The sequence below is a fragment of the Nicotiana sylvestris genome, chromosome 7 (assembly GCF_000393655.2).
Source record: "Nicotiana sylvestris chromosome 7, ASM39365v2, whole genome shotgun sequence".
Taxonomy (NCBI): domain Eukaryota; kingdom Viridiplantae; phylum Streptophyta; class Magnoliopsida; order Solanales; family Solanaceae; genus Nicotiana; species Nicotiana sylvestris.
Window position 1 is genome coordinate 85,707,194 of NC_091063.1, and position 13,008 is coordinate 85,720,201.

General features: G+C 38.6%; 1 protein-coding gene across 1 annotated transcript; it reads left to right on the forward strand.

The window, feature by feature from the left end:
* Nucleotides 1-9,570: 9,570 nt before the first annotated feature.
* Nucleotides 9,571-11,043, forward strand: LOC104239216 (uncharacterized). Its single transcript, XM_070151862.1, has one exon. The coding sequence runs from the start codon at nucleotides 9,571-9,573 to the stop codon at nucleotides 11,041-11,043; it is 1,473 nt and encodes a 490-aa protein (XP_070007963.1).
* The last annotated feature ends 1,965 nt before the right edge of the window (nucleotides 11,044-13,008 follow it).

Here is a 13,008-nt window from a genome sequence, read left to right on the forward strand (position 1 = left end):
TTAAAATAACACATTGTTGAAAAAACCTTAAAGACGAATTCTTGTATAAATACCCTCAACACAATACTTTATATGCCTCCTTAAAGTGCCTGTGGTTTGAACAGTACTAAAATTTAAGTCTCTTCCACAGTTCTTGCACTTTAATTTTTGGCCTTCTTCATTTTCTTCAACCACTTCATAGTACTGCGAAATAAATAAGCGCACTCTTTCCGAACGAGGCATGATGTAACTTGAAAATTAAGATTGAGACTTGAAGTCTTGAAAATTGGAGATTGAGAGATTGAGAGAAATTTAGAATGAGAAATAAGTATTGAGTATTGAAATGAAGAAGAGGGAGGGGGTATTTATAGTGGTAGAGAAGGTTAGTTTTGTAAATTGAAAAAAAAACTTGTTTGAATTTTGAATTTTGAATTTTGAAATTTGAATTTTAAATTTTGAATTTTGAAAAATCTTGTTTTGTAGTATATATAGTATATATATATATATATATATATATATATATATATATATATATAGTATACTAGTATAGAATGTTATGTATATATATTTCATTGTATATTTTCTTGTAGTATATATTGTATGTTATGTATATATATTCTCTTATATATATTTTTGTAGTATATATTGTATCTTATGTATATATATTATAACTTATATATTTTCTTGTAGTATATATTGTATGTTATATATATATATATATATATTGTAGCTTATAAATAATTCCAAGTAAAGACAAAGAAATATTGCGAAAAGATATTCAAGGGTATGTCTTATAATTTTTATTACCAAAAATGGCATATCTTTCTTAGTCTTCCTTCCCCCAATGGAATGAGCACAACAAGGTACTAATACCACCATTAGAAGGAAAAAAAACTAAGGAAGATGTGCCAAAATACAAGTTACATATTAGTCTATGTATTATCTCTAACAAATCTCATAAATCCTTCAAGGTTCGGAGGAGGTTGCGTTGGTGGTGGTGGAAAAGAAGCTTGTTCATCACCACTTCCGGGCGAAGCCGAATCCTCCGCAAGTTCCGCTATCATTTCTTCATAAGCTTCATCTATCGCCGGTTGTGCTTCTGCAATTCCAAAGTTTCTTCTTTCCGAGCGGATCCAATCTCTAAACAATACTGATTTTTCCAAGCTATCCCTCATAGACGCTCTATGATCACCTATTTGCAGTCTTGCTTGACTGAAAGCGCTCTCTGATGCAACAGTTGAAGCTTGAATTGATAAAATATCCCGAGCCATCCTTGCAAGAACCGGAAAATATTTTTCCCTTGCCTTCCACCATTCCAAAAGATCAAAAGAGCCATCTGGATTCTCCTTTTCAAGTCCCTGAGACAAATAAACTTGAAGCTCATTTAGATGTGAAGTTTCATCATAATTATCACCTTGAGAACCCCTGAACTCCGTCCAAGATTTAAGAGCTTTTAAGCCCGCAGCTCTTTTAGACGATTGTGAGCTAGACGAAGTAGGGGTTGGAATAGTTGGCCTAGCATGCTCTAAGGCAAGTTGATAAGCATTATAAACTGTTTGAGCATTAATTTTAATTGAGGCTTTTGCATCTGCAAGTGTAGCAACTTCCTCATTTGAAAGATCTAAAGCCTTATAAATATTTGAATACCAAAAATGAGGACCTCCCAATTTCATTGTAGGATTTAACATTGCAGCAAGACCATAAATAGGAGGGATAGGAAAAAAATATTTTTTAAACTTTTGTTTCATTTCATTTATAGCAAGTTCATAAATGTCCCCACCCTCACCAAATTCAACAAACAAATCAGATAGTGCTGCAATATAAACTAAACAGTTTGAAATAGTAGGATAATATTGCCCAGAAAATGCATTTGTAGCAATTTGAAAATGTTCTAAAAAATCTAAAAGAATTTTAACATTCGTCCAATCTTGAGTAGTAAGCATTTCATCATCATCCTCACCACCTACCCGAGAATTACACGTTGCATTAATTGAATTCCACACAAAAATATATTCTTAAAACGTAAGAGTTGAAACGAGTTTACCGGATTGCCGAACAACTTCTTGAAAATTGAAAATCGTTGAACACTTGAAAACTTCAATTCAACAACTTCACAATTTTTCACGAAATTTCAACAATAAATTAAGTAATTGTAGTAGAGAGATTGAGAGAGATTGAGAGATATTGATGAATTAGTGAATAAAAATGAAAGAATGAGGGGGTATTTATAGTTGAGAAATGGGAAAAAGTGTAATTATATAAAGTTTGGGGGCCAAATGGGCATTTTCTAAACTTAAAAACGGTCAAATTGTCAGCCCAAACGGCTAGATTTTAAATATGGCCGTTGGAGAATTTTAAAAACAAAAAAAAATTAAAAAAACAATAGTCGTTGGGCCCGTTAGGCCCGCCAGGACCGGCCCAGGATCGGCCCAGGACCGGCTGACGGTCCCGGGCTAAACGGTCTCGGGCTCGTGGGCTAATATATGAAGACCGGCCCGTCACGGCTTCTCAGGACCACCAGGCCCGGCCCACCAGGACCGGTCCACCAGGCCCCGTTAGGCCCGTTAGGACCGTGGGCCCGGTCCGATCCGGTTCAGGCCCGACCCACCAAGCAGCATTAGTTCTAGCACGGTCGCTTAAACTATTACAATTGGCATATTATCTTATTTTAATACATGTTTTAAACCTATGGTGCATTTTTACTTTAAACCGCTTTTATTTATTTTAGGAAGATTTTAACGTCATCTAAAATACGTCTTTGGACCACGCCACATGAAATGCATCCGCAGTCCGAGACATATTTTATTTAACGTCGTTAAGATTTGGATTTGGGTCACATAAAATGCACACCCGAGTTTAGGATGGTAAATTATTAAAACAACGCACATAAAGCAACTACGCATTTGCAGCTTTGCGAGAGCCACGGAAAATTTGCTAAGTGGCACGCTTCGATTTCTGAAGATTAAAATGTTAATTAAACGGGGGCTATGCAATTTAAGGTTTTGTTCGGCACGTCACAACTCGATTCTACTTCTAAAGGGGATTCAAGAATATTTAATTAAAGAACGTATGGAGTTCTAATTTATTCCAGACCAAACTTATACTAATGATTCAATAAAATAAGGAACTAGCAAAAGACCGCCCTAAAATGATTGTAATGTGGCCCAGCTAATGAAAGAAAACATGTTCTGCTGACCATTGTTGTGGGCTCAATACATGAAAATAATGGGCTCCAAGTGTAGCCCAGCTTGGCAGCCTGATCGTGGAAGAAGACTGCAATTCGCAATCAGGCCAAGAATGATAGCCCAAAACGCGACCCATCAAAGGCACTTGGAGCAAAATGCAACGTTTTTTGTTTTTGTTTTTTAAAAAAAGACTTTGAATGAAGTAATCACTACTACCATTTTAATTCAAATGCATTTGAAACCTTACATTTCACACACGAATTCTATGACAACCTTATATGCAATAACACCTCTTTCACACACATTAGTCATCAACTACAAAACCCAAAAGCATTCATCGCTTGTATTAGAATCTGATGCAACTATAGCCCTTGAACAAACTTGAATTTCAAATCATTTCTGAAAAAACACGATACGCAAGGACTGAGACTGGCTAAGGAAATTTGCTAGTTCCAAAATCAAACATTAACAACCATTTGACAGCTTATGGGTTCACATGACAAGGACACGAGAATAATACTGATATTCAACAGAGACCCAAGCCCCAACCTTGTACATCATACCTATTTTTTTCCCATTCGATATTGTACCATCATGATTCAGAACATCACATACAATCCATAGGTTATTCCCTAATGATTTCCAGACTTAAATGATTACAGGAATTCAGTTATTATTCAATTGTGCGACTCCTAACATACATCATGAAAGCACATACCAAATCTGTATTTACAGTTTGTTCTAACAACGATAGACCCATGTAACCTCAGTAATCAAGTAAGCATGCTCAAATTGAGTAAATTAGCTACTGCATTTCGACTAACAGTATTCAACACAAAATCCCCCTTGGAAACATCAATTGCAAGAAGATTTAACCCACATTGGAACTAAAAAAAATAACAAATTAAAGTCCAAGTACAGCATGACTCTAACAGTCCATTTAATACATCGCGAACTTATGACTAATCTATGAAGACCATGTATCTATTCTCTTTCAAATGCAATTCTGAGTCATTTACATAGCTTGTTATGCAATTTCACATGTCAATAGGATCCAGGATGGTACCTGTTACGGCAAAGATGAACAAGGGACTTTGAGAATGCTTTCAAAGCCAAACCAAACTGGTAAGTACAACAGCAAAGATCAACAGTAAGACTCAATCAAGCAACCTCCAAAAATTCAAAAAATTTCACTCTTTAGGCCATTTTTCGCCCAGGTGAAAAAGGAGTTCTTCAGAAATTGAAAATCTTCAGAATCGTAGAAGAAGAGCAATGGAACAGTAAAAAATATTTGAAAACTCTAGCCGTTTGATTTTTACTAATTTTTATCCCCTCTCCTCTCATCTGCCTTGAATATCAAGGTAGAGTGCCTTTATAGGTAAGGCATTTAGGGCTGCCTAAAAGAATTCAATTTTGCACTTAGAACCTTTTGAAATTTTGGTTTTTACTCAGAAATCCTTAGTGTAAAATTCAGAACTTCAGTTAAGTCCCCACCCCAGCTTCCAAGAAGCTTCCTAATTAAGTTATTCAGAGATTTCCTTAACTTAAATTCCCAAAATATCCCCCGGGACCCTGTTACTTACCATTTAAAACCAAACGAGTATGGGTCACATTGGCCTAATGGTTAAACCAAACATGGGCTCAATTCTGACCCAATACCCTAAACCAAACCCTTGGAGTGAAGTCTGAAATAGATTCAGAATCCAAACAACAAAATGAATTGAACAAGATGGAGCAAATTATGACAAACGGTAAGAAAACAACTAAACAATTTCACAAAACTTAACATTAAATTATCATATAAACCTAATAAGTTAAGCTAAATGCCTAAACAAACGAGGTGAAATCAGAAATTATCAAGTCGTTGACAACAGACCAAGCAAAAATCAAGGAATAAACCTGGAAAAGCAAAACTCACCGACTCAGGCTTGAACTTGCGATTGAACTTCCAATTTAAACCTCCAAATAATGTCAATCGCTTGTTCTTTGTCAAGAACAAACGAATAACGTTATTTCGTGATAAAACCGACCCTGAATACTTATAAAAACTGGAGAAATGACCTTGCATGTGTAGATTTGGCTTTGACTTCTAGGGCTCGAATCTTAGATTTAAAATTCGAGAATTTCTAGAAAGTTTCGAGGAAAGTGGAGTGAAGGTTTGGAATGAGGGGATGAAGGGGGTTGTAGGGTGTTATTTTGGGTCGATTTGGGACCAGTGTCGCCGGCTAAGAGCGATGGAAGCTGAGGGCGGCGATTTAGGGTTTTAGATTTGGTCTCTGAAGAAAGGAGGCAAAAGAGATGAGATGGAGGGGGTGAAAAGGTTCGGACAGTTTTATACTGTCAATACCCATAGTTCCCAACCGTTGGATTTGAAGGAAATCAACGGTTGGGATTCAACCAAAGTAAAACGAGGTCGTTTGTGTTATGGACGGGGCGAACCGGGTTGGAGCGGGTTTGGGCTGGCTTTGGGGGTAATTTGGATGGGTATTGGAGGAACAAATGGTTTGGGCTTGTGGAGATTGAAAGAACTTGGCCCAAGTCAGGCTTTCCCTCTTTTGTTTTCTTTTTTTTTTTCAATTTTTTAATATTTTTTTATTTTAAAAGTAAACCTAAATTAATTCTTAATCCCATTATGCTATCACATTAAATTAATTAACTCTAATTAATAATTAATCAAATTAAAGTAAAAACTACCAAAGTTTAACAATTAAAATTAAAAGTTCAAAAAATAACTATTTTTGTGATTTTTCCAATTCATATAAAATAACTAATTTACTACTTAATTCAAAAAATGTAAAATTAAATCCTAAATGTAAATGCAATATATTTTTATATTTACATTAATTAAATAAAATAAACATGCACAGACAAATGCAAACAATTGACAGAAAATACCATAAAAATCCACAAAATTGCAAACAATAGAAAAAATTATTTTGTTTTGAATTTGTGGGAGTAATTCATATAGGTAAAAAAAATCACGTGCTCACACTCTGGTCTAATCACACTTATGATCACCAGAAAAGAATTGACAAATGTGACTTACCAAAAAGGATTGACGATTGGAAAGAACTGCTTCTTATGTTGTCTGCCAAACAGATCACATGGAACTACGACTGGTTTTCCTCTAAAAAGGTCATTTGTGAGTCTGCATACCATTCTTATTTGGTACTCAAAGGATTGGATGGTGTTCAAACCCTATGCTCCACTTCGGGTAATGCGTTAGTTTGCGCGACGACAGAAGGTGCCACCAACATGAGATATGAGCAAGTTCCGTTATGATTTTGGTAAAGATCAACCTCATGACGAAGAGGAAATTATGAAAAATTGGTATGCAAGTAAAGTCTCGGAGTAAAATGATATGGTAGAAGACCGAGATCTTGGAGAGGTGATCCCTGAATATATTACTTGGTTTCATGATCCTTCATCGTTTAGAGATAGGCCTGAGGGGTCGAACAGGAGGAGAAATGATCAAAGAACTATAGAAAAGCTAAAAAAAAGAATTGGAGCATGCTCAGATGACAGTAGCCAACAACAAGCCCAATAACAAGCAGGGGTTGCTCAGATTCGTTTAAATATTGAGAAAGATTATCAATTGGCCTTGAGGGTCATGGATAAAGATCTAAAGCAGGCTAAAAATGAGGCAGCCCGTTTACAAGAAGAACTGGCAAACATGAATGGTTTAGTCAGAAGATTTGAGGCGAACAAAAATGCTGAAATAAATAAGTTGCAAGAAGACTTGAGCATCGTCGAGGAAGCAATGCACCAACAACAAATGGAGTTTGATCTCCAGAGGGAGAAGTTTGAGTCAATTAAGAATCATCAACTAGCCGAATTCGAGATGGAGAAACGTCATTATCATGAGGTAATAGGTCGGCTGCAAAATGATTTGGCTGAAGACATGAAACAAAGGAACTCAGCATTGGACCGCGAGGCAGATGCACTGAATTTGGACGATGCCCGTGGACAGCAAATCGATGGCATGTTTGCATTCCAAGAGAATGTCAAGAGAAGGATACTTGAGATAGTCGAGTACACTGCTCTAGGGTGCACGGATTGTGAGAAAATGAATAAGAAAATATTTATCAAATCTGCAATCAAACTCGCTTGCCGCATTGCTACATATCTAGAGGCCCTGTACAAAGATATGTCCAACCAATTGGGGTAGAGAGCGCCACAACCAAGATAATGTCAAGTGGATAGTCTGCAAATTTGGAGTCTTTGTTGCATTCACTTTTTAAGATGTTTTAGTAGGTGTATTTTTATTTTTGAGTCTATGAGGGGTCTGTTTGTGGCTTTGGTTTTGTGGAGTCTTGTTTCAATCCGGTCGAGTCTGTTGTAGTTTTCTTTGCACATTTTATTTCAACGACTTGTACCAAAAACAAAAATATATATTGAAAACCCACAAAGATTTTATTTTTTCAAATGTTGTGTGTTTGTTTTTTTTAAAAAAAAATCAATCAAGTGTCTTGCATCCCTAAATTACGTAATGATCTGATTCATGCGGCGACATGATACGTAGGCAACCCACAAAATGTTCGATCAAAATATTTTTCAATGAATCTAAGTTGGGATCAAAATGTGGGGAGTGTAAAAAAAAGAAGAAAAAAAGGAAGAAGAGAATAAGAGCGCCGGTAAGAAGCAACTTGATAAGCCGGAATGAAACATGAAGCCTTGCAAAAGGCACTTTAGAAATGGTGATGATTTTAGGAACATGACATATTATGTGTAATTCATATCTATAAAATGCCTAACCCTAACACGTTTGTTGTCTCTTAAGGTTAAGTTTAAGGTGGTTGGTTTGTGGTGAATCTGGCAACACATCATTACTTCACAAGATCTAAGGGACCAGTAGTAATGGATAACAGTGATGAAATCGAGTTGCTCAGCGAGAATCCGCAGGGTCAATTAGCCGAGCAAGAGTTAGAGGAAATAAGAAAATTGAGACAGCAACTGTCAAATGTATATCAAGCTTGGGTTTCTGGTCAACCTCCACCCCAGGTTCCCTCTGAGGGAACTTCCACCATACCCCGAGCTACTCAACCACTGCTCCACGTGGCAAGCGATCATTTTCTACCACCAGGGTATGTGCCAAACTACATCCTCCATATTGCTCTGGTACCTCTAACATGTGACCTCCAGTCGCATCGGTCAGGAACACCCGTCTCGTCGTGTCTGGCGCACCAATATATATAATCCCGCCACCACCTCCTATGACGAGGCCCAACAACGATCCATTACCTCAGGCTTATGATGGCCAATACTACTCCCCAAATATGGCTTTCAGGGCCTCAGCTCCTTACAATCAGACTCCTCAGTACGAGTCACCAACAAAAAATGAAAAGCCTGCAAAGATAAGTGAGCCGGATGAGATGGCCAGGAAAATGAAAAGTTTGAACAAAACATAAAGAACATACAGGGAATAGATGGTTACAAAAGTGTCTCGTTCAGTGATCTGTGTATGTTCCCTCACATCCATTTGCCACAAGGTTTCAAGAACCCAAAATTCGAGAAGTATGATGGACACGACGACCTTATCACCCACTTGAAAAGGTACTGCAACCAGTTGAGGGGTGCAGGTGGAAAAGAAGAATTGGCATATTTTGGAAAAAGTCTTATAGGGGTAGCCTCTAAGTGGTTCATTGACCAAGATATCTCTCACTGGCATGTCTGGGATGACATGGCCCAGGCCTTCATCAAGCAATTCCAATACAACATTGATATTGCACCAGATCGCAATTCCCTATCCAATATGAAGAAAAAGCCGATGGAAAGCTTTAGGGAGTATGACATCAAGTGGAGGGCGCAAGCAGCCAGAGTTAAGCCACCCATGGATAATCATGAATTGATCACTATCTTTTTGGTGGCTCAAGAGCCTGATTATTTCCAAAGCATAATGTCTGCAATAGGTAGACCTTTTGTCGAAGCAATCAAGATAGGGGAAATGGTCGAAAATGGCTTAAAGACTAGCAGGATTGTAAGTCAGACTGCTCCCAAAGCCACCAACCAAGCGATCTAAAATGGGTCGGGAAGTTTTGCAAATAGGAAAAAGAGAGATGAAGGTTCTATGATGACTTCGGGATCTAGGGAAGTTCAAATATCGCACCCTTATGTACAAATTCCACAGGGGCAATCTAGCTACCCTCAACATTATTATCCTCCACTAATTACTCAATACTTAGTGGGCCCACCACAATATATAGTGTTTAATGCTCAATCCTATGTTCGGTCTACCAATCAATAGATATGTGCACCAGCTCCAAGGAACCCCCGACCTCGGCAACAAAATTTTCGGGCACTTTACAATGCTCGTCCCATGCAGGATTACGGTCGAGAGCAGAGGCCGGTGGAAAAATTCACCCCATTGGCTGAACCATACTCTAGTCTTTTCCAGAAGCTGAAATAGATGGGTGTGATTGGACCCATCGCTCCCTACCATATGCATCCTAATTCACATGGATTTCAAGCAAATGCTAGATGTGAATATCATTCAGGTGCCTCGGGGCATAGTACTGATGACTGTTGGACTCTAAAAAGAGCTATAGAAAGACTCATCACTGAAAAGTTGATTGTGGTAACAAATGTCGAAGACCCTCTCAATGTTACAAACAACCCATTGCCAGCACACATTGATGTTCATTTTGTAGGAATGATTGGACGAGATCTGGAACGCAATCCATTTAATCGGGCAGAGATGACCGTGGGAACAATTCAAGAGGGAACCAAACGAAATGTAAGTCCGAGCCGAGATGTTCCATTGATTGTGAAAGGCGCCCTGAGTTCCGAAAATGTAACTTTATTTTTTCCCAAGGTCACGAGGTTGGAAATTCGCTCTAATGCCCCAAGCCCAAGGTTGTATGTCCTTGGAGGCCACCCCATCACAAGGCAGAATCAGGGCAGTACAAAGGGTATAACAAAACCGATCATAACCAGACCTGCCGTGCAACCCCCTGTGACAAATACAAAAACCATTCCTTGGAACTACAACAAAACTGTGATGACGTACAAAGGCAAGGAAATCATAGAAGAAGTGGGGGAAACTGGAGGTTTAACTCGATCAGGGAGGTGTTACTCTCCAGAGGAGTTGAGAAAGGCCAAGCAATTCAGAGAAGGACAATTGCCAATAAAGAAATATGTCACTGAAGAAGAGGCAGAAGAGTTTTTGAAAAAGATGAAAATTCACGATTACTCAATCATTGACCAACGAAGAAAGACTCCTGCCCAAATCTCTCTACTATCTCTGCTCCTACACTCAAAAGAGCATGCCCGTGTACTGATAAAGACCCTGAATGAGGTACATGTTTCAGAGAAGACCAAAGTGAATGAGTTAGAGAAGATGGCCAAACAATTTTTCGAGTTGAACAGAATCTCCTTTACTGATGATGAACTTCCCGAGGAAAGAGTCGGGCACAATAGGACTATGCACCTAGTCATCAAATGTGAGGGTTATTATGTAAAGCGAGTCATGGTTGATGGAGTCTCGAGTGTAGATATATGCCCTCTCTCTACTTTGCAAGGTATGAAAATCAACACAGACAGAATCCGACCTAGCAATGTTCGCATTCGGGCTTTTGATGGCTCAGCAAGAGATACCATTGGGGAGATCAACCTCACCATGACAATTGGGCCGATTGACTTTGAAATTGTCTTCCAAGTAGTAGACATAGACACTTCTTATAACTTTCTTCTTGGAAGGCCATGGATCCATATGGCTCGAGCTGTGCCATCCACATTGCATCAAATGGTAAAGTTCGAACACGACAGGCAAGAGATTATTGTTCACGGAGAAGACGAGTCATCCATTTATAAAGACCCGTTAATCTCGTGCATTAAGGCCAAAGAAGGGTGTGAGTCATTGTCTATCAAGCTTTCGAAGTGATTTCTATGGACCATGTTGAGGAAGGAAAGCCCATTCTGCATCCTTGTCTTTTTTCCACATCTGTAATGGTGGCTGCAGTTATGTTGAGACAAGGATATGAGCCAGGAAAAGGCTTAGGGGCATCATTGTAAGGAATTTCTAAGCCTATTTCTCCGTTCAGTAACCAAGGTACTTTTGTCTTAGGCTTCAAGCCAACACAAGCAGACAAAAACAAAGCCAAGCACCGCAAAAGGCATGGATGGGTCTTGCAACAACCTATCTCTCACATTCTCTACACTTTTGTCAAGCCACGACTCCAAGAGGGTCAAAATTCCTCGGTGCATGCAAACATTGATGAAATTTGCCTTGGCCTCAGCCAGATGTTTTTTGAAGTGAATATGATCCAGGCTGGTGAAGGCACTAGTCGTGCCGATATGCAACAAATTGACCCAGACACCATGCTCACCAACTGGGAAGCAACTCCTCTCCCCACAAGGAAGGAGTCTTGGTCGTTTGCTTTTGCAGCTTCTTTTTTGTATTTTGGGTTACTTTCAGGATTGTAATCCAAGCATCTTAGTGTGATTATTTTGTTTTGATGTTAACCCTTCTATCCTTTCGAATTCAATGAAATGCAGTTCAGTTTCCTACTAATTCTTGTATCTTTTCCTTTTCCTAATTCCTGTCATTTTATTTCCATTTTAGTTTTGTTAATGTCGGCTTTAATAACATGACATGCATGAGGAATTCACGCCCAGATCTTAAAAAGTTCTCTAATATCGAAATAATGCATCAAAAAGTTGAAGATGATAAAGATGAGGTTGTTGAGGAAATAAAAAGAGAGTTGGAACAATTTGAAAACAAGCCTAAGCCCAACCTCAATGAAACTGAGCCAATTAATATCGGAAGTCTTGAAGAAGTTAGAGAAATGAAGATAAGCATTCCCACTGAACGGAAAACCAGAGATGCCTTGATTCAACTTTTATTTGAATATAAAGATGTGTTTGCTTGGTATTACGATGATATGTCGGGTTTAAGTGCTGATCTAGTGGTTCATAAGCTTCCTACGTATCCTGATTTTCCATCAGTCCAACAAAAGCAACGAAAATTTAAAACAGACATGAGTGACAAAATCAAAGAGGAAATAATGAAGCAACTGAGCGCCAATGTGGTCAGAGCTGTCTGATACACTACCTGGGTGGCAAATGTTGTGCCTGTGCTGAAGAAGGATGGAAAGACCAGAGTGTGTGTTGACTACAAGGACCTAAACAAAACAAGTACAAAGGATAATTTTCCTTTACCAAATATCCACATTCTTGTAGATAATTGCGCAAAGCATGAGATACAATCGTTCGTGGATTGCTATGCTGGGTACCACCAAATTCTAATGGATGACGATGATGCAGAAAAAACCGTTTTCACCACTCCATGGGGTACTTATTGTTACAGGGTCATGCCATTCGGTTTAAAGAATGCAGGGGCAACTTACATAAGGGCCATGACCACTATTTTTCACGACATGATGCACAAAGAGATTGAAGTATATGTCGATGATTTCATCATAAAATCAAAGACACAGGCTGATCACGTGTGTGATTTGAAAAAGTTCTTCGAACGGCTTCGAAGGTATGACCTTAAGCTTAATCCAGCCAAGTGTGTTTTTGGGGTTCCCTCGGGGAAACTCCTCGGTTTTATAGTCAGTCGAAGAGGCATTGAACTGGATCCATCTAAGATAAAGACCATTCGAGATCTGCCACCCCCAAAAAACAAAAAGGAAGTCATGAGTTTACTCGGGAGGTTGAACTACATCAGTAGGTTCATTGCTCAGCTCACGACCATGCGTGAGACCATCTTTAAGTTGCTGAAAAAGGATGTCGCTATCAAGTGGACGGACGATTGCCAAAAAGCTTTTGACATGATCAAAGATTATCTATCAAAATCCTCTGTACTGATCCCACCTGAACCTGGTAGGTATTTGTTTTTATATCT